The 21231-nt window shown below is 52.8% G+C and overlaps 8 protein-coding genes across 8 annotated transcripts; 4 read left to right on the forward strand and 4 right to left on the reverse strand.

Moving 5' to 3' along the window:
• Positions 1-144: 144 nt before the first annotated feature.
• GT037_002043 (uncharacterized protein) lies at positions 145-1899 on the forward strand (the record flags this gene model as incomplete). Its single annotated transcript, XM_038927090.1, has 1 exon — positions 145-1899. The coding sequence occupies one exon, from the start codon at positions 145-147 to the stop codon at positions 1897-1899; it is 1755 nt and encodes a 584-aa protein (XP_038790382.1).
• A 313-nt stretch (positions 1900-2212) lies between these two features.
• On the reverse strand, positions 2213-3476 carry GT037_002044 (uncharacterized protein; the record flags this gene model as incomplete). Its single annotated transcript, XM_038927091.1, has 2 exons — positions 2213-3211; positions 3261-3476. The coding sequence occupies 2 exons, from the start codon at positions 3474-3476 to the stop codon at positions 2213-2215; spliced, it is 1215 nt and encodes a 404-aa protein (XP_038790383.1).
• Positions 3477-4299: 823 nt separating this feature from the next.
• GT037_002045 (glycosyltransferase family 20 protein) lies at positions 4300-5999 on the forward strand (the record flags this gene model as incomplete). Its single annotated transcript, XM_038927092.1, has 3 exons — positions 4300-4615; positions 4668-5751; positions 5801-5999. 3 exons carry the CDS (start codon positions 4300-4302, stop codon positions 5997-5999), a joined length of 1599 nt encoding a protein of 532 aa, XP_038790384.1.
• Positions 6000-6510: 511 nt separating this feature from the next.
• Positions 6511-7344, forward strand: GT037_002046 (uncharacterized protein; the record flags this gene model as incomplete). The annotated part of the gene is made up of 1 exon (XM_038927093.1): positions 6511-7344. One exon carries the CDS (start codon positions 6511-6513, stop codon positions 7342-7344), a length of 834 nt encoding a protein of 277 aa, XP_038790385.1.
• A 435-nt stretch (positions 7345-7779) lies between these two features.
• On the reverse strand, positions 7780-9369 carry GT037_002047 (carboxypeptidase a1 precursor; the record flags this gene model as incomplete). Its single annotated transcript, XM_038927094.1, has 4 exons — positions 7780-8279; positions 8350-8545; positions 8595-8833; positions 9051-9369. 4 exons carry the CDS (start codon positions 9367-9369, stop codon positions 7780-7782), a joined length of 1254 nt encoding a protein of 417 aa, XP_038790386.1.
• Positions 9370-11156: 1787 nt separating this feature from the next.
• Positions 11157-12944, reverse strand: GT037_002048 (mfs general substrate transporter; the record flags this gene model as incomplete). Its single annotated transcript, XM_038927095.1, has 3 exons — positions 11157-11748; positions 11826-12059; positions 12112-12944. The coding sequence occupies 3 exons, from the start codon at positions 12942-12944 to the stop codon at positions 11157-11159; spliced, it is 1659 nt and encodes a 552-aa protein (XP_038790387.1).
• Positions 12945-13760: 816 nt separating this feature from the next.
• Positions 13761-15410, forward strand: GT037_002049 (uncharacterized protein; the record flags this gene model as incomplete). Its single annotated transcript, XM_038927096.1, has 1 exon — positions 13761-15410. One exon carries the CDS (start codon positions 13761-13763, stop codon positions 15408-15410), a length of 1650 nt encoding a protein of 549 aa, XP_038790388.1.
• A 747-nt stretch (positions 15411-16157) lies between these two features.
• On the reverse strand, positions 16158-20481 carry GT037_002050 (uncharacterized protein; the record flags this gene model as incomplete). Its single annotated transcript, XM_038927097.1, has 2 exons — positions 16158-18902; positions 18955-20481. 2 exons carry the CDS (start codon positions 20479-20481, stop codon positions 16158-16160), a joined length of 4272 nt encoding a protein of 1423 aa, XP_038790389.1.
• Positions 20482-21231: the final 750 nt, after the last annotated feature.

The following is a 21231-nucleotide window of genomic DNA, read 5'->3' on the forward strand; positions in this document are numbered from 1 at the left end:
TCTCTTCTACTCAACAGTGCTGGATGAGTTTACTTGCTTTTCCTTGAAAAAAAAACCAATTCAAACTTGACCCCCGGTCTAGTCACTTATTAACAAGCCCCAAAAAGCACCAGCTCCGTGGCTCAACCACTATATTGCACGATCATGTGCGGCTTTACTATAATTCATCACACAGTGTGTGGCCACAAGCATGTTTCTACCACTGTAGAGCATACGCTACTTTGCGACTGGGCAACGGACAGAAATCTTCAACAAGGCATCGATTGTGCTCCGGCACCATGCAAGTTCTCGAACGATACTGCGACATGTATCGTGGCGACAAGTCGGCTTTTCAACTACTGCGAAGACTGCCGCGCCGAGCTCGACATCGAACCGCGAGGGGAAGACGAGGGTGTCCTCCAGAAGTACGCGCACGTCAAAAAAGATGCCGTAGGTCTGTATGACCAAGCTGAATATCAAGACTTGGAAAACCTCCGCAACTACCTAAGAGAAAGAGAGAAACGAGGGCTCAAGCTGCAGGAGGAGTTCGATGCCTATGTTGATACTCAGCCCGGCGGCGTGCTGCATCTGCAATTACGAGACTTCTTCTCCCAGTTACAACCGGCCGGCTATCATGGGCTTTATCTAGACAAGCTCCGGGCTTGTATTCATTGGTTACCTGTACTAGAGCAGTTGGCGACGCAAAAAGCGCCGAACAAACTTTTCACAGATACAGTGCTCTGGGTGTTTGGCCAAGCTGAAAGCGTTTCACTGGTACTAGACCGCCTGAGTGATGTACTCGCTTATCTTCGTCAGTTTGAGCCTTCAAAGCCGAAGACAACGCCTGGGAAAGCCGATCAGTCATCTCAAAAGATCAGCATCGAACTTAATGGCAATGAGACACAAATAGATTACCTCGTCTATTTGTTGATACTACAGCATCGGGGATGTGGTCTGGGATTGAAAAACCCTGACTTCGCACACTACTTCAACCCCGATTTTCAGCCATCCTTCAACAGGCTCTTGACATTTCGCATCCGCGAGGCAGCGAGGCAGATCCGCATTGACAAGCCAATCCCGAGAAGCATACAAAAGCACAAACGGTACAAAGCCGGCACAATGAACATGCGGAACTTGGGATATAAACTTTACAAAGGGTTACTAGCAGATGAGCCGGCTTCCAATTGCGAGGCGGAGCATATCAAGATCCCATACGTGGATCATGCTGAGCGTATTGATATTGAAGATGAGCATGGAAATAAACTTATTTGGGATGTAAACGGCACATCGAAACTTATGCTGGCAAGGTCTGCACCAAAACCTTTTCAGCCGATCGAACAGAATCAGGTTGAGGAGCAACCCGAGACACAACAAGGAGGATATGGCTTTTCATACTCCAACTCTGACTCCGATACCGAACCCGAAGTCCGTAAAGCACTGGAGGAGCCTGATCTGTCAATAGCAGGCGGAGTTCTGAATGCAAGAGTGGGTAGGACTGAGCAGCTAGAAGACCGAGCCACGGAGGACAGTGATGACTCTCCGGTGTTGGAACGAGAGCATGACGTGCCTTTCTCGCCGCAACGTACACGAGCACCTCTCTCGTTTGTCGATCCGAATCGGAGGATCAAGGCCCTACGTACGCGCCTGTTGAAGGAAGATACGGTATTGCGTTCAGCCAGTCTGCAGGTTCATTTTACGGTAGCAGAAGACCATGCAAACGAAGATGGATTACCCAACGGAAGTGAAACCGGTGCCAAGCGGAAGCATGAAGGCACACATAATTCCAATGGTCGGACCGGTGGTTTCGACTTTGCAGTAGCATCACCTAGCATGGACTCCTCGTCATCTCTTTCTAGTCTTTCGGGTCCAGCCTCGCCTGAACTTCCATCGTCACCACCGCCGAATAAACCCTCCAGATAGTGTTTTCATTCTTTTTCCATCGTGTGTACGTAGAGTAATAGATAATTCAGCCTTTTTTTCGGGTCAAGACGCGAAGTGTCTCGACAGAAGCATGAGATCAGTTTTGTTGAGATTAGCTAGCCAATTACACGAAGTAATTAAACAGGAATGCAAGGCTAAGGGAGAACACATATACTTTTATGGGGTATCAAAACGTCCTACTACACCATCAAAGGACCAACTGTATGTATTAAGTGTGAGTCTGTATGCTCCACGTCGAGATGTGTACGTAAGAGCGGCTCGTGAAGGAGGCTTAGACTATCGCCAAAGGAGGTTATTCGGAGTCGTCAACTCCGCTGTCGCTGCTCTTATCGCCGTCGTCGTCGCCGTCGTCTTCCGAGTCGGCTTGAACGTCGTCATCATCATCGCTATCGTCGTCGTCATTGTCATCGCCGCCTTCTTCTTCGCTATCATCTTCAAGCACAACTTTCTGTTGTGGCACAGATCTGGCTGCCGCCCGTCGGCTCGGTCGACCCGTAGCTGTGACCTCGCTCGTTTTGCCCCATGCGGCCTCACCCTCCTTGATAGCCTCGAGGTCCTTTGCAAACTCTCTCTGCTCCTTGATCTTAGCAGCCTTCTCAACAGAGTATTTGCCATCCATGCCCACGTCTTTCAGCCAGCCCTTTAGCACGCGGATCTTATCTTTCGGGGTATCGCACTGGGAGAGCTCAGGATCTCGCGACCAGACTTTGCGTATGCCACACTTGACGAGCCAGCCTTGAAGCCGCTTGACTTCAGCAGTGTCGGGGTCGTCTTCAGCCTTCGCTTTTGGCGCGGCTTTTGGTTTTGTGGGAGCCTTTTCCTTGTTGCCCTTGGCTGCGGGGGCTCTCTTCTTTCTCTTTGGCTCTTCATCTATGACGCTAGACAGCTCACTGTCGGATACGTCGCCGTTTGTGTCTGTCTTCTTCGCTGGCTCGGTTTTGGCGTCGCTGTTGTCCTCGGCAGTAATGGGTTTCGAAGTTGGCTCTGGCGCATCATCGTCATCGGAGTCTTCTGCCACTACCTTGTTCCGTCGACGTATTGGCTTCTTAGTTGGTTCGCTCTCGGCATCGGATATCTCGGCGGGCGGTTCTGAGAGTTCAGCCTCGGATTCCTCAGACTCAGTCTTCGCGCGCTTCTTGGGCTTCTTGGCAGGTGCCGCAGCCTTGCGCTTGACGCCTCGGGCGTTCTCGGTCGTAGCCTTTGTCTTCTTTTCCGCGGACTTTGCTTTGGGCTTCGGGGCGGCCTTTTTGGGGGTAGGCTCTGGCGAAGGCTCGTCGTTGCAGAATTTCTCCTAGACGGTCTTAGATGCTTGTTGGAAACACAGCCTGCTTAGATCATACCACTGCGTCGACGATTGTTTTCTGTGATCTTTCTTTCCAGGCCGAGTCCGTCTTGAAGAAGCCGTCGTCTAGACCCAGCTCCTTCTCAGCGCGCGCTCGAACGCGCTTTACAGTCAGATCATCGCTCTTTCCAGATTTGTGTATGGCGATGACAATTTCGCGTAGTCTGTTAGTGATGGTGGCCTCTGAGGGCCTGTCTGCTTCCGAGTCCGACATGGTGCGCAGCGCGTTGGTGGTGTTGATGATCGACGGCCAGTACGCGATAGACGCGGCGACGGGCAACGGGCAACGGCGTCGGCGGTTAGGGCAGGCACGACTCCGGTAGCGCACACGTGACTCCGCGGAGACGACCCAATTGCGTCAAGTGGCATGAAAGGCTGCGGGGGATTTATCTAAGAGAGAGACGGGTGATGTGCCAGTTCTGCATCAGATTCTCCATGCTCTTCACATCAAGTGCATATGGATATCGGCAATGCGCGTGTCCATAGTTAATGCTGGGCTCCGCCCTTTGGTACTGCGTTGGTCTGTGAGCGCCCCGCGTCCGTTGGGCAGCTCCACGACCGACGTCACATTTATCGCAAGTTTCACACGGACACCGCCAGCTTCATTCAGCATTTTCCAACATCGCCTACACCTGTCAACGAACAAGCTGCATGCCACCAGTCCCGACGCCTATTAGCCCCAAACTTCTCTAACTTTAGCATCTGCCCGGGCTGCAGCTGTGCCCTGTCTTGTGCCAACTCTGGACGCTTGAGCTCGGAACCTGCGAGAACCCACCTCCACCTTCGAGCGGGCCTTGATCTATTATCATTCTTTCGTCACCCAAGCACCACAATTAAAAACACTGATCCCTCCCCGCTCGCGCCAAAGGAACCATCCCACACCGCCTGCTCGTCGTCTGCAGACACGTTGCGGACGTGATTGCTGACCTCGCCAAATACCCCTACGCCGCAGATAAATTTCCCGCTTCACCAGGTGCACGACACAACCACCCTCACCACCCCACTACTCGACCAAGACCCCGGCAATCACTACCAAAATGCCTGAGGAACCCACAAAACTCAAGCAGCCCGAGTCGTCCGAGGGGCGCCTGCTGCTCGTGTCAAATCGACTGCCCATTACCATCAAGCGCTCCGATGAGGGCAAGTACGACATGTCCATGTCCTCAGGAGGACTGGTCAGCGGTTTGAGCGGACTTTCCAAAACCACCACCTTCCAGTGGTATGGCTGGCCCGGACTCGAAGTCCCAGAGGACGAGACGCAGACCTTGAACGACCAGCTCAAGGAGAAGTACAACGCAGTACCCGTCATGCTCGATGATGAACTCGCGGATAGGCATTACAACGGCTTCTCGAGTGAGACCATCCAGACACATTCATGTTGTTGCCATTACTGACAGCATTGCAGACGAGATCATGTGGCCGCTCTTCCACTACCACCCTGGTGAGATTACCTTCGACGAGTCTGCTTGGGACGCATACACCGAGGCCAACCGCCTGTTCGCAAAGGCCGTCGCAAAGGATGTGCAAGACAACGACATGGTATGGGTACACGACTACCACCTGATGCTCATGCCTGCTATGCTCCGTGAAGAGCTCGGCAACACCAAGCAAAATGTCAAGATTGGCTTCTTCCTGCACACACCCTTCCCCAGTTCCGAAATCTACCGAATCCTTCCTGTCCGTAACGAGATCCTACTCGGTGTTCTTCACTGCGACCTTATCGGTTTCCATACATACGATTATGCTCGTCACTTCCTGAGCAGTTGCTCGCGCATTCTAGGACTCGCGACAACACCAAACGGAGTCGAGTTCCAAGGCAAGGTCGTCACGGTCGGCGCGTTCCCCATTGGTATTGATCCCGAGAAGTTCGATGAGGGTCTCCAGAAGCCCAAGGTACAAGAGCGGATAGCAGCCCTCGAGAAGAAGTTCCAAGGAGTGAAGCTCATTGTTGGTGTTGACCGTCTCGACTACATCAAGGGTGTACCGCAGAAGCTACACGCTCTCGAGGTCTTCCTTACCGAGCATCCCGAGTGGATCGGCAAGGTTGTGCTTGTTCAAGTCGCCGTTCCTTCTCGCCAGGATGTCGAGGAGTACCAGAACCTGCGCGCAGTCGTAAACGAGCTTGTCGGACGTATCAACGGCAAATTTGGCACCATCGAGTTCATGCCTATCCATTTCATGCACAAGTCAGTCTCCTTCGACGAGCTTATCGCGCTTTACGCTGTCTCAGATGTCTGCCTCGTATCATCAACACGCGATGGTATGAACCTGGTGTCCTACGAGTACATTGCGACGCAAGAGAAACGACATGGTGTTATGATCCTGTCAGAGTTCACGGGTGCCGCACAGAGTCTGAACGGCAGTCTTATTGTCAACCCATGGAACACCGAGGAGCTGGCAGATGCAATTCACGACGCAGTTACCATGGGCGATGAACAGCGCAGCCTCAACTACCAGAAGCTCTCAAAATACGTCCGGAAATACACTAGGTGAGTACCCATGATTGTATTGGGAGACCCGCAGTCTAACATTTCATAGTGCCTGGTGGGGAGAGTCGTTCGTCACAGAGCTTAGAAGGATCTCGGAGACCCCAGACCGCAAGGTGCACTTCGCCAATGTTACTGTTGCAGGCGTTGATGACGCGGCAAAGACCGCTAGTGAGACGAGCTCAGAGCTACCGATTCGTGAGGAGACCAGCAACAAGGACAAGGGGTCAGATCCTGCTGCTGCTGTCTAGGCTCATGAGAGTAGATGTGGCGCATAGACCCAATAGGTTTTGTACCCTTGGGTGGCACTCCTGATGTTTACGATGAACGATTTCATGTGACGGAAGTTCGGCGTGATGGATGTCTTTGGGTTAGACGATTGATGATGGATCCTTTCCTGAAAGTACCCCCTCAATTACTAGATCTTCTTACCTAGAAGCTGTAGTGAATTCATCACTGGAGCAACAAAATATACCCATTCTAAAGACCTCTCTTTTGAAAGTTTTGGCCCATTTCAACTGTATCCAACGTCTATGTGAGTTGTAACATTCGTAAGGGGTAACCAAGCTATCGACGATACGACGTTTTTTCGACAAGCGCGACGACTTGGCTGCTCTTCACTTTTCTGTGTAGGCTCTGCGCCTTTCAGGTTAAGGGAGGGCTCTTTCCCCCACTCAGTTCTGTCTACTTCTTGACCTACCGTATCCGCCTTTCTCTACCGATTTCCCATAATAAACATCGGTCGACTTCAACATCTTCGCAATGGCACTACTCAGTATTGCCATCACCCTCACCGTTTTCGCCACAATGGCGCTCGGCTCCACCGTATCTCAGGACATGCTCCACGGGGTGCACGAGTGCACCGAGTACAACAGAGGCGTAACTACCTGTTCGACCTACACCAATGAGATCTACCAGTGCAATGAAAACGGCTGGGACTGGGTTACCACCTGTTATGACCGCAGATCACCCTGCAGTAATGGTGCCTGTGTTCTTTCACCCACTGCAATCAAGAGCCGAGAGGCCGAGTGCGAGGAAGGCCAAAAGCGATGCCTGACTTTCTACGACCGTGGCCACGACGGCATCCAAATCTGCAAGAACGGAAAGTGGGAGCTTCTCGATCCATGCCGCTGCAACAAGGATCCTGAACCTCAATGCATGCCCATCGTCTCTCGCGACATGACCGAACCGCACCAGTGTATCGAGGGCGAACCGAAGTGCATGCTCCGCAACGAGGACGGAAACGGAGGCACACTCTTCAGATGCGAAAACGGGTTCTGGAAAATGCATATGCAATGTCGACCATGGGAACGCTGTCATGACAACCCAGGGTTCTCTACATGTTCGTGGTTGGATACTGCTGCCGTTGCCGATGACCATGACAAAGTCACCACTCTTGCAGGAAGGGATGATAATCCTGCACACACACCTCCAGATTTTCACTGCTGCGTCGAGGGCGAAAAGCATTGCGGCATCATCAATAGACGCAATGGCTCTATAACCGCTGTCTTCCTGTACGAGAATGGCACTTTCAAGACCTTGAAGGAATGTCGATATTCCCGTTGCATTGAGGATACGCGGGGTCCTCACTGCTAGATCTGTCTTACCATGGAAGGTTACATTGATGGGTTGACGGGGGCTATTCACAGAGCCTAAGGAGGCTTCAGGCTTGTTTGACCAGTGGACATACGGGGTGAGGGTTCGAGTGTCTACACAGCCAGGTGAAATGCATTCTCGTCATGTCTAATAAAAACAGACACAGTTGTTTTTCATGCATAGCTAGTCCTTTGTAGCAGAACAATCGAGTATTTTTTTTCCATTGCATCTGACACATTCTTCAATTGTGACTGAAAATGAGCAGTTTAGGTTTTCACATAATCGATATCTTGCTACACGCGAAATACACGTTGTCATGGTCGACACTCGACTTTTCGCTGTTCCTTACACCTGTTCAAACGCCATGTTATTCACCTTTCTCACGTCTCCTACTTCTCCTGAACGCCACTTACTACTCAGTTCTAACGACTCACACTACAAATTGGCCAACAGATACCTCAATCCAGCCCACATCTCCTCGCCACTAGGCAGAATCTGCGCAGCTGGCAAGACAAATCCGTAGTTACCAGTATCCCTCAACTCAACCGTCATCGAGTAGTTTGCCTTGGCAACCTCAAAGGCATAGTCCACACTGTCGCCGCTGACCTGGTAGATAGTCTGGCAGATGGGACCACCAGTAAATGTTGTTCCGTGTACTGCTTTGACGGCGGCGATGGCGCCGCTGGTAAGGGAGGCGTATTTTGCAGAGTTGGGGAGGGTACCAGAGCAGGTGTAGCCGTAAGGGTACATCCAGAGCTGGCTGTAAGAGTGAATGTCCATGTACAGCGAGATTCCCTTGCCGGCAGCTACGCTGTCGAGCTGGGCCTTGAGCAGTTTAGTCTCTACGCCGTCGCCGGCAGAAGGGCCTTTGTAGTCCTGTGCACAGGGGTCGGTTGATGCGCCGCCACGCTGGTCCCAGTGAGATGGCCAGTTGCCTGAGATAAGGTCATGACGTTAGCGTATATCATTCCACATGCATATCGCAGGTGTAAAGGGTGTGCTCACGGTTGATGTCACGGCCGACGCAAGACGCTCCGGAAGTCTTCTGGCGGTTCTTGCGCCACATGCGGTCAGACGATTGGGTGTACGCGAAGCCATCTGGGTTCACAATGGGGAAGATGTAGAAGTCATATGAGTTTTTGAATCCGGCTGTGGTGGAGTCGGTGGATGTGAGAAGCTGGTACGCAGCGTATTCGACGACCTAGAAGTATTAGCATGGCGGTGAACGTTTCCCATTGGGTTGGTAGTACCATGGTCGTGATCCACTCTCGTGCGTGCACTGTACCATGCCAGACTACGCCTCGCTTCGACCCTTTACCACCGCTACCCCAGATGTGGATACCTTTGATGTCTCGGCCCTCAACCGACTTGCCAGCAGAGATTACTTCAGCGTTGTTTGGGTATGCAGCTGCGAGATCCGTGATCCATTGCATGTGGTCAGCAATGGAATGGTACGAGTTGAACCATGTAGCACTTGGAGCAGCGCCGGCTGGTATTCAATGTTAGCGCCATGTTCACATGATGTCGCTTTGTAGAGCAAATGTATTGAAGAGCGCATTTTTCAGAGTTTTCCCCACCCGTACTACAACCCAAGGGTATGCAAAGTGTTCTGTGTTTAGAAATTTACAAGGAAAAGGAATGACGTATATGTTCAGAGGGAGGTCAGTTTTTAGGGTACAGATTAATAGAAACAGTCTTTCACTTACCAGCATATACGCTAAAGGTTTCCTCGTCTGCGATAGAGAGACCAAGGTTGTCATGCATGACCTTGGTTTCGATGTCTTCGGTAGATGCTTCGAAGTCCTTCACGGCTGTAGGAGGCACCATGACGTCGACGACGTCACTGGACGCTGGCTTTCCCTTCCATAGCTCCAATTGAAGCTTACTCATTACATTGTCGAGTTTGGCAGCGTTGGAGCCAACGTTGACGCGATATACTTTCCAGTCGTCGTAGCTGACCTTTTTTGTAACCGAAGCCGCGGATGCAAGGCCTAGAGAGGCCAGAGTGACGTTGAGGAGCTTCATCGCCGCAAAGTGATGGCAGTACCGGTGAATGAGAAGCGTAAGAAATTATTTTGAGTAAGGGTAGCACCTATGTTATATAGTTGCAGAGCATCTCATATTGCGTAGCCATGCGACAAACACATTTTGATCCAGTAACGGCACCCCCGCAGCCCACCTGCCAAACTGGCTTTAATCTCCCACGGGGCAGATCCTCACCAAGGAAGCTGTTCCCATTACAGTGGTACAATCTGTATGTCAGCTTGGCATTTAATATCCCAAGACTACGATAAGCTCGAAGACGACAGAAGCATTATGCGCCTAGCCGGTGATCTGCAGGGGGACCAAACAGCCGTGGCCAACGAACTGCCTAAACCAGTAGGAACATGAAAGCCTAGATTTGCCATCAACGAATGGTCACGCGTCGGTGTTTTTGTGTTTGTCTCTATCTCGATTTTAGTGGAGTGCTAGCGACGGGGTCGGTGCGAATCTGGGGTTGTGTAAAGTACGACCTTCCGCATCTGCTTTGGAGGAGCCGGGAGTAGCCGTTTAGTGTCAAGCAGACCATGGGCGATCTTCGAGTGCTGCAAGCGAGGATAGAAATCGCCTTTGGGGATGCTAAGACCTGAAGCTTGTAGGGCAACGGTCATTGGTCTTGTGCCATGGTGTAAGGTACGATTGTCATGAATTTGGCTGCGTTTCGCGGGACGCTGTCTGCTGGTCACCGTGGTACCATGATTGTTAGTGGAGCCTGATGACTGTAAGATGTTACTGTTCGAGCGGTTGATGGTGAAAGCGATCGGCTGTCCGTCTTTAATGAATGTTTGGTTAACATGTCATCGTGTCACAAGGCCAAGGGAAGGCGACAGGAGGCTCGGCGCGCTGAAGCTTTCCAAGTCGGCTGCGGCGCAAGCACGTGCACATGGTCTCTTGGCAGCACACATGAAAGGCAATCTTCATCCATCACATCTACGATCTCAGAAACATATGAAATATCTGCTCTTGTCACTTCCTTGTCCAAGCTCCACAGTGGAAGGTTACAAAGTTGTATCAGCAAGGCGCGCATGTTCTTATTAACTCTACAGAGCCTATCACGTAGACCGACCGAGGATATAACGAATTGCGTGAACCACACCAAGCTCTGATATAAGCATGCTTTCAAAGGACGAATCGTGAATACATATAAAGAGTCACAACGTGGTAGAGCTACCTCAAGAGCCAAAATTGACCTTAGTCCGATATGACTCGGCACCACGATTCTGCCATACAAGACTTCACATACCTCCCACAACATATGCTCCACAAAACGACTTCCACGCCGTACTGTTACCAGAACCTTTGAATACTGTCAGAGATCGTCCAGTCGGTGTTCTCATACCCTTCTTAATTACTTTCAAGGTCGTCCTTGCTAGATCCGAGCACACTGAATGCGGTTTCCACACCTATTGCCCTCTGGTGATGGTGCTCGCGTGGACAAATTGGCACGAACGCTTAGTTCCTTGGCTTAAGGAAGCAGGACTAGACGATGAATACGAGATGATCTTTCGACACACTGTCCGACAGTACATGACGTCCCAGACTGTTCGGACCGTAGTGTGCTTCGCAACGTTGCTCGCAATATTTGTGCCGCAATGCTAGGCCAGGCCCTCGGTTCTGGAAGCTTCCGCATGTCTTGCAACCGATCCTTGGACGCATTGCTGAGAATTCAAGGATCGACTTTGACAATATGTCATCCTTTCGCAAGTGTGAAAGCCAACCTGCTTCGTTTCCCATTGAATTGAAGCCATCAACACTCGCTAAAGTTCGAGCTCTTACTCTCTTTTCAGTCCAACGTTGCCCGCCTTCTTCAATCCTATAACAGCGATCATCATGCAAACAATCATGTAACCAAACATAAGCCAATAGCTTGCCCTATATCCCTTCAACAAAGCCACGTCATCTTGATCCTCAAACGCTGCTCCGCTTTCCCCATCACCGTGGCCGGTACTCACAGTACTCCCACTCTTGGTCTGTACTCCCAACGCAACGACCTGACAACTACCCATACCCAGGCTCATACCAAATTGTGCGACGGTATTGAACACAGCACCCGCCAATGCCTGGGTCTTCTCTGGGAAGTTATCGCTGACGATGATGAGACCAACAGTGAACAGGACATCTGCGCTGAAAGGGGCAAATATTTGGGTCCAGAGAGCGAGCTTCCAGTAGCTCCAAGCTGGAGGTACGACTGCCATTAGGAGAGGGGAGAGGGCGCAGATGCATGCGGAGCCGGCGACGAGCCAGCGGGCAGGTATTCGGTGGATGAAGAGGCCGACGAATATCTGGATTAAGACACCTGTTGTCAAGTTTGGAAGAAGGTAGAGGGATGTTGCCAGCGTCGAGGCGTGTTGGACTTCTTGAAAGCTGTTTTGAGGGTCAGCTTTAAAATACTACTGAGTCGATGTCATTTCAAGAACACGTATGTTCCGGACGATACATACTAGAGGCTGGAGAAGAGTTCGATTGAGTTCATGACGCCGTAGGATAGCGCGACCATGATGCATGTGCTGGTAAAGGGCAGGTTGTTCCACAGTTTGTTCGGTACAAGGGCCGGTTTGCCGCATCGTTCACGGTAGTGCATCCAAGCTGGAAAGGCGAACAGAAGAACAATGCTGACAGCGAGGAGTGAGGCCGTCTCTGCTGAACGAATGCTTGTCAGATCGGCGCTGATGATACTACACGCTGTTAGCTGTCTTATACGCTTACGGTAGAACGGAAAGGACATACGCTAGAACGTATGCAAGAATTGCTAGTCCGCCGCTGGAAATCATGCCACCAACCCAGTCAATCTCCCTGCCAACCTTCTTCCAAAGCGCAACAACACCATCTTGGTTCTGAGAAGGAAGTTTAGGTAGAGTCCATATAGCTCCCACAGCGACAGCCAATAAACAGCCTCCGGTCAAATAGAAGCCTACTCGCCATCCAGCTCTTTCAATCATAACACCGCTTAGTACTAGACCAACAGCAAACCCCAGGGGCTGACTAAATCCCAGACACGCGAAACCAAGGTTTCTCGCTCGTCCCGACGGCACAGCACCAGTGATGATGGCAACAGACGCAGGTAGATGCAACGCAAGCGCCACTCCCTGTAGAGCCCGGAAAACAACAAGCTGGGCACCTGATTGCGCAAAACCGCATGCTAGCGTGAAGATACCGAGGAAGGTGATACCCGTCAGTTCAACCGACCTGGCGCCGACTATATCGGCTATCGAACCAGCAATGAGCAATGCTGCCCCAGATGTTAGACCATAGACGGAGGAGGGCCATAGGTATAGGGATCGTTCTAGTGAAATGGAACGGGCGATGATGGGGAGTCCGACTGTGATGATGCCATTGGTAAAGCTGGCTATGAAGCCTACAAAGGATGGGGTGAAAATTGTAAGGAAGGTATGGAGAGCGGACACCCTTTTCAGGGACGGCGCTGTGGAAGACTCGGCGTCGGATAAGCGTTGACCAAAGATTGGGCCTTCTTGCGATGGCCGCTGAGGGTCGGGGATTGCGGTCTTGGGTATCGCTTGAAGTTCGAATACGTTGGTCGCTGTCACAGTCTGCGTTGCCATATTTAACTTTTCTTTTCACGAGCTGTTAGTTTGTGCAGTTGATATGGGGAAGAGAATTATAAACCATATTCTGGACCTTGCACTTTTGACATGTTAATAGACAAAATTTCTTGAGGACTAGCTTGCGCCCTACGATTGTAGACATGTCAAAAATCAGGGTCCAGCGTCGTTGTCCGGATCTTGGTCCACAACGACAAGCTGTAAAAGAGAAAAAAAAAAAAGACGTGGTTCTTCTAGGGCTCTACTAAAGAGTATGCGTCAGGCACGAGCACGAGCGACAAAAGAAAGGCTACGATATACGCGGTACATAAGGCTAGTCCGGGGATGCGGACCTCCCGCAGAGGGTCGGATGCAGGGCGCTGCAAGCCCTTTATGGGGCCTGGCTACACCGCCGATTCCAGGTGTACATTGTTGGCGAAACAGCGGTAAACAAGGGCAATTGTTGAGAAGGAAGTGTGCTGTAACGTTTGGTTTAGAGGGGAATCCAATCAATCGAGGGCTGCCGCGTGGCATTGGTCGTGGTTGGTGTTCCAGGCCGTGCTGTTGCTGCATCAACGCGTTGTTTGGGTGACGTCGGTCGCGTCCCCAACCTCGTCCTAACCTCCTGCATTTGCTCACCAGCCACCCGCGCCCAACACGCATCAAACCAAAAGTTAACGGGGGCTACGCTTCCACATTCCAAACCCCACACTACACATTGCTACTACTGCTCACCCAGAATACACTCTGACTATTATCTGCCAGTTGCATTCGCTGTAATCGACGCTGCAATCAACGTGCACCTGCGAAAACACAAACACGACTGTTCCGCCTACCATGGCGCCCCATCCTGAGATTGCGACCGCCGGGCAGGCACTCTCGCCCATGGCCGTGAATGTTTTGCAGCTGGCCAAGTCAATGGTCAAGCGTGAACAACCCGCACCATACAAGGAACTCGCCTCAGCAGGCGCACGTCCACCAAACGACCTCTCCGGACCCGGCTTCCAGGCTCTCTTTGCCCTCATCGGTGTCGGACTGGCACTCGGCGCCATCTGGTTCTTCTTCTGGGCCAAGAATGGCGGCTTCAAGTGGCGCGAAAACGATTGGGAGGACTACAAGTCGACTGTGCTGAGGCGCAAGGGACCAGACGGCAAGACACTATCCAACGCAACCAAGAGCACCAGGCTCGGTGGCGGCAGTGTCGTTCATGGTGGCAGCTACTTTGGCGAGCAGAGCGAAATTGCTTACACTGACGAGACCGGTACAAGCGTCGACGCCAGCGAGTACCGCGACGCCGAGCGAGGCGAGGGCGGTCTTCGTGGTGGAGATGGACGAAGGCATAAGAAGCACCGCCGCGACCACACCAACGATTACAAAGACCCCGAGCTCCGCAAGTACCGCGAGGAGAAGGCTGCCCGTGTCGGCGGCCTCAACCGCGTTGGCGACGGCATGTACACTGACTATTCTGGCTCTCAACCTTCTGAGGTCGGCGGCTCTCAGGTCTCGAGTAACGTACCACTGGTTAAGAAGGAACCCAAGGACCCTAAGAAGGAGGCCAAGGCTAAAGAAGCACGTGCAAAGGAACGTATGCGCAAGGCCAAGGCCGCTGAAAAGGAAGCTGCGAAGAAGGCTGCTGCCGAAGAGAAGGCTCGCAAGGAAGAACAAAAGGCAGAGGCTAAGCGTGCAAAGGAAGAGCAGAAGAGGTCCAAGAAGACACCCTCCGAAGCTCCCGAAATGGCTGAAGTCAACCGCCCCATGATTGAGTACCGATCCCCTCAGAGTGACTACAACCCTGGACCTGCATACACCGAGTACACCGCCCCATCTGAAGCCGGCACACCCACACGCGCTCCCACAAGGAGCAAGGCACCATCTGGCCCCCGTCGCGCTCCTCCCTCTGCTGCATACTCTTTCACTACCGGCGAAGATGACAATGCAACCGTCTACACTGGCGTCTCCACTAGCGACTTTGCCAAACCTCCTCCACCCAAGGCCCCCAAGACTGAGCGCTCCGCACCTTCTGAAGTCACCGAATCGAGCTACTACTCCGATTACCGCCCCAACGCCGACAAGTCCCTCTACTCGGACCCCAACAAGCACTCCCCTCGCTCCCGCTCAGCCCGCCCATCTCAAGATCGCCCCCGCTCTGGTCGCCCAACCTCCGAGTCTCGTCCTCGCCCATCAGGCTCCCGCTCGCGCCCAACCTCTGAGTCGCCCCGCAAGCAACACCGCACTTCTCGCCCAGCACCTCCCCCATCCGACATCTTCACCACTACCAACGGTGACTCCCAGGGCCACATGAGCTACCCGTGCCACATCCCTGGTCTTAGCCAGGCCGGCAGCGTACACCCCATGGAGAGTGTCTCTCAAGTCGGTGTCCCGACAAACGCGAGGAGGGAGCGTGGTGGCAGAGACGTCATGGACGGCTACCGTCGCGGCGGTGTCCGTGCCGTCGGACGCAGGGACAGCTTGAGCGACAGTGACTAGATTCGTGCACTTTCTTCTTCTACTGCATGATTTCGAGGTAATGAGCATGATTTGAGGCAGCATACCCCTTCTTGGCGTTATTTGGATTTTGATAGAACGACTTCTTTCGACTTTTCCACTCGGTACAGAGAGCGAGATGAGACATGGAAATGGTGCAATTGTATAGTGTACGGACTTGCAAAGGGTATACCAGTGGTGGATGGAACGACGATCAAGCGTCATGGGATCAAGATTCACGGACTGTATGTAGTAACAACAAAGCAATACACGAGACGATATCACGATATATATCACTTGTTCCCCATGCATGATTCAGCGAAAACATTTGAACGAAAAGGGTATATCACATTTGCTAGTCTTCCATCGCAGAGACTGACTAGTGCTAGACTACAACGCTGCATAAGAACCAACGGAATCCAGTGCTAATCTTCAAATGAAAGAGCAGGTAGTAAAGAAACAAGAAACTGGGAGACTGTTCATAGCTACATACATAGGCATTACCTCGTCCGTTTTCCTTTCCTTTCCCAGTTTCGTAGTCCAAGCCAGATCAACTGGCTTTGCTTGCAGATCGTGTATTGTGTTTAGAGAGATGGTGGTCCAGTCTTGTAAGAGAGTGGTTGTTGGGGATGATGGAGGGTGTGGTGACGATACATTGATGTCGTGTCGTAGCGAATGTGCTGTGGGGTATGGTGTATTGGGGTGTGGTGGTGATAGGAGGTATGAGGAGCAGGCTCATCAGATGATAGCCTACAACTCATCCTTCACCGCTTGAGTGGCTTGAGTAGCGGCGCTGGAAATGCTGCTGGCAGCCTCCTCGGCACTACCGGAAGCAGCTGCGTACATGGAGGCAATACGGCTGTTGGCGGCGGCCACGGCGTCGGCAATGCGGCTGTTTGCAGACTCCATAGCTCCTTGTTCTGGTCCATAGACTGCGGAGCTGGCTGCTGAGGATATGTACGATGCGTTTTCACTGACGGCAGACGCGACATACTCGGTGTTGGCGCTGGCCGCAGACGAGATGGAGCTGTACACACCGCCAGCACCGCTTGTAGCTGAGGCAACGTAGTCCGCTGCGGTAGGCGTACCGAAGATAGCTGCGCTGATGGCAGCTTGGGCAGATACGGCGGCTGATGAAAAGCTATCTTGGGCTGATTGTGTACCGTAGAACTTCTCGCTCACCTGAGATTGGATAGATGAGTAGGCGCTCGCAACCGACTCGCTGGCCTGCTCTGCAGCACCCTTGGGCGTTCCATAAAGAGCGATGGAAGCACTCTCGACAGCAAGATCCAAAGAAGCGCTAGCTTGGCTCAGAACGTCTTCGATCATGGCCGGTGGTGTAAAAACGGCACTGACGACCGATGAGGCAGAAGCGTACGCGTCAGCAGCAGCCTCAGTGACGGCCTCATAACCATCACCAGCATACGAGCTAGCAGCGTTGATACCTTCGCTTGCATATGATTGTGCGGAGGCCATGGCTGCGGGCAGACCAGTGGAGTATGCGGACGCGAAACGGCTCATGACACTCTCAGTGAAGTCAGGCTCCTTGCCGATGACAAGCTCCGAGATGAGAGCCTGAACCTCAGCATACTGTGAAGCGGCGGCAGCGGTAGCCTGCGCACCATATGCACCAGCCTGAGAGTATACAGACTCTACCCATGGCGTAGGCTGCCCGTAGACTTGACTGCTCGCCTGAGCAATGAGTGCCTCCCAGTTTTGACTGGCTTGGGAGGCTACCGACTCAGTCCAAGGGGTTTCAGAGCCGACAACACCAGAGCTGATTTGGGAAGCGGCCGACTCAGCAGCAGCCTGGGCGTTCGAAACAGCCGATTGCGCTGAACCAGAAACGTAGGAAGCCGCGGACTCAGCTGAACCAGATACTACTGATGCAGCAGAAGCTGCTGATGCGGAGGCAACCGAAGCCAAAGATTCAATGGTTCCTTGTTGAGGACCGTATGCAGCGCTCGAGGCAGCGCCAACAAACTCAGAGTACCGAGCGTGGGCTAGACCAATAGCTTCATAGTACTGTCGACGAGCGCTATCAGCAACGCCAGTGGATTGAGGTGCAAACTGAGCGGAAGCTTGGCTGAGGCCTTCAGAGAGGCGAGAGGATGCGATGGAGGAGACCGATTCAAAGTAACCCTGAGTAGGGCCAGCGGCATAGCTCTTCACAGATTCAGTGTACTGCATAGCGTTGGACAGTCGCTCGCTGGCGACTGCGAGAGAATCAGAGTAGGCTTTCTCAAAGTATGAAAGCATGGTTTGGTGGGCTGGCTGGGGCTCTCCAGAGACCAAGAGAGATAGCTGAGCTTTCGCGTTCTCCAACTGTTTGCTTGCCGCGCTGACGGCGTCGTTGTAGCGCGAGCTTGCCTCAATCTGAACGGTCTTGATTATCGCCGTGGGTGTTGGGGTGCCATAGATCGCGTATGATGCCGCAGTCACAGCCTGAGCATACTTGTCGGCTACAACGCTAGTGGCGCTCTCAACGGCTGGTTGCTCGGTACCGTACAGTGCACTTGAGGCTGCGGCGAGAGCCTTTGCGTACTGCTCACTCGCGACTGACGAAGCGGATTCGACAGTACCTTGGGTCTTGGTAGCACCTAGTAGTGCTTCGCTGACCGCTCGGCTGATTTCAGCCGCGCGATCTCCAGCATCGGCGACCGCGCTCTGCAACTTGTCAGAGTACGTGTCGTCCTCGTCGTCATCCAGAGGTTGATCGAGGACGACTTCTCTTGCTTCTGCGATAATTTGCGCATTAGCTCCGCTCCACACCTTCTTAGGCGATTCGTAGGCTGCAGAAGCTTTGGAAGCGGTGTCGTCAATCACTTCGGATGCTTTGGAGGAGGCTTGGGACAGCAAGCTCTCAGATGAGGGTGTACCCTGAACGGCTTCGGACGCTTGAGAGGAAATCTTCGACGCAGCGTCCTGAACAGATGATGCAATGCTCTCGGTGAGTGGGGTCGAGCTGCCTGAAACAGCCTCAGAGACCTGCGATGAGGCTTTGGATGCTGCGTCCTTGACAGACGAGGCTATGCTTTCACCAAGGGGGGTTGAGCTACCCTGAACAGCTTCGGATGCTTTTGAAGAGGCCTCAGAGTATACACTCTTAGCAGATGATGCAATGCTCTCTGAAAGTGGTGTCGAACTGCCTTGGATTGCTTCAGCAACCTGAGAAGATGCTCCTTCGACGCTGTCCATGACTTGCTGGGCAGCCTTGCGGACACGAGGGGCGAAGACTTTGTCAGAGAAGTCGTCGCTAGCGTCACCGGCCCAGATCTTGGACTTAGAAACGTCTTTCAAGCGCACCAGTTCAGCAACCATATCCGACGCAATGGCCATGGCCTTGTCTTCGAGCTTCTTGGACTCCTCGTGGGCAAGGCGAAGACCTTCGTGCCTTGAGCCAACGGCTTCGACTTCAGCCTGCCACTCGTTGAGGGTGTTCCTTAGCTTGTGGTAGTTCTGCCAGTCCTTGTAGGTAACGCCATCAGTCCATGCCTGCCATGTTAGTTAGTGAGGCTTCTAGAAAGGGAAGCTGAGCATAACATACCCATCGCATGCCTACTTCTTGAAGACCAAGGCTGTGGATCTTCTCGAGCACTTCGACAGTGCTCCTGACAGCAGCTTGCACTAGTGAATCAGTCTCCTGGTCGTATGATGCCTTCCACACACGAATGTCCTGGGCGCGCTCCTTGACCGTGAGACCAAACTCGCGAGTTTTGGTGCCACATTCTTCGTATGCAGCCTCTAGATCGACATCTGTAGCGTCTTCCGGAAGAGACTCAACAGTCTTCTTAATGTAGCTCTTCAGCTTAGCGATGGTGGAGTCGGCAGTCTCCTCTAGCTTGACAACCAAAGCCTTTCCATGTCCATGGACAGCGTTGTCAATTTGTCGCTTTGTGATTTCTGCTACGCGTACCTCGAGATCTTCAGAACCCTTGTCTGCCGCTGTGGCAAACTTAGTCTGCCAGTCGCGGAGATCCTGGTTGAGCTTTTCTTGCAGTTCAGCACCAGTGAGCTTAGGCTCAGAGGGTTTCACGGGGGTTGCTTCAAGCTCACCAGAAGCGGTGCTGGCTGATTCGCTGCCAAAGAACTCGTCGAGGACACCCCAGCCAGACCCTTCAGTGGAGCTGGGAGGGACAATAGAGGCGGAGGAGCTGGCAATGGTGGGAGTATCTTTGATAGACTCAGTGGGAAGAACTGTCTCAGCATCAACAGCAGAGACTACAGATTCGATCTTCTGTTGATCCCTGTAGCGGCCTAGACGTTCAGAGATGCGGACCAGCTGAGGCTCGACGTTGTCTCCGTATAGGACGCGCAATTGGGGCCAAACGGTGCGAAGAATGAAGGCCCAGGTAGCATCCTTTGCGGTATGAACGTGGGGGTAGATGATGTCGACGAGGACATGGTGGCCATAAGCGTGACCCTGTTGGAGGTACGGTTTGGACTGCTCGTAGGCTGGCAGCAGGGTGTGAACGTAGATGTCTTCGGAGCTAGTCTTGAGGTCGTTGTAGTATGGAGCAGCAGCGTCAGTCGCCTTCTTGACATGAGGGCCCAGATACACGTCGTACTGTCCCTTGACTTGCTTCTGGGCATTCTCTAGCTGGGGCCGGATGGACTTCTCATACTGGGTCTCTGCGTATTTCCTGGCATGCTCAACCCTGTGTGCACCGTATGTAGCGTAGTTGTCCTGGGCGAATGTTGTGATTGGTGTGGTGTAGGGCTTGACCTTTTCGACGTGCGGGGCGACGTACGTCTCGTAGTATGGGTCGAGATAGGGCGCTGCGTAGGCCCTGGTCTGCAGGTAGGGTTTGCAGACACGCGGGGAGTCGTGGTTGAGCTGGTGGAGCGAATTGGGACACCGGAACAGGAAGGTGATGATGAGATACCACGTGGATAGTCTCGCAATCATGCTTGTGAAAGCTCCCACGATGCCTCGTCGGGGCTTTCGTGGCCGAGCCGACCGCGAGGTGAGCTGCGTCTTATCTGTGTGGCCGTTGGCAGTGCCATTGGCAGAGCCGTTCAGACTGCCATTCTGCTTGGACTTCTTCGCCCTTCCGTTGGCCTGGGCGGCCATGCTCGCGTGTGGTGGGCGATAAAGCGGTGACGCTGTGTGGCTGACCAGCTTCAGAGTGTCAGAATTAGCCCAAGTGCGCCAGCAGGAGAGGCGGGTGTCGCTACGTACAGAAATTCAGCAACGGGCGGTAGCGTCTGGTTTGTTGATGTCCAGAGAATAACGGTGATGGCTGCTCAAAGTAACTTGTCTGTTAGCGCTGGGGGAGGACAACCGAGCTGCGGCAGTGATGTAATTGCACGTGCGGACGCGGGACGGGAACACGATAGCAAGATCAGGATTTATATGTGCGTTGGACGCCTGGAGAGCGATAGCTGCTTTGCAACGGTGCAGCAGGATACCGACAAATAACAGCTGGAGAAGACGAGCTGGCTGTCGCGATTTCCACTCTTAAACGTGTGCTGCCTCAGGCTTCCCCTGCAGTTCGCGTCTCAAAAAGCACCGCTGGCTGCCGACGACGGTACCAAGAAGCGCGTCTTAGTGTGGCCGCAAGGTGTGCTAAACGTGTTTGCTGGTTTGCATCTTGTATTTTTGGTTCCACCCAAGGCAGCAAAGACACTCCAGGCAAGTGGCCTGTTTGAGTGGTACAGCTTGGCTGGTAGGGCTGGCTATCTTCGATCCAGGACCCTGTGACGTTGATTAAGCAAAGACAGGACAAGCATGCATGTGAAGATCCGATCGTCTGTCACTGGTTCAGACTGAACAGTCATCTACACTCTCGCACTAGGAGCTAGGTCGCCGTCTTTGCCAGGG

This window comes from Alternaria burnsii, assembly GCF_013036055.1.
Source record: "Alternaria burnsii strain CBS107.38 chromosome Unknown 750, whole genome shotgun sequence".
NCBI lineage: Eukaryota > Fungi > Ascomycota > Dothideomycetes > Pleosporales > Pleosporaceae > Alternaria > Alternaria burnsii.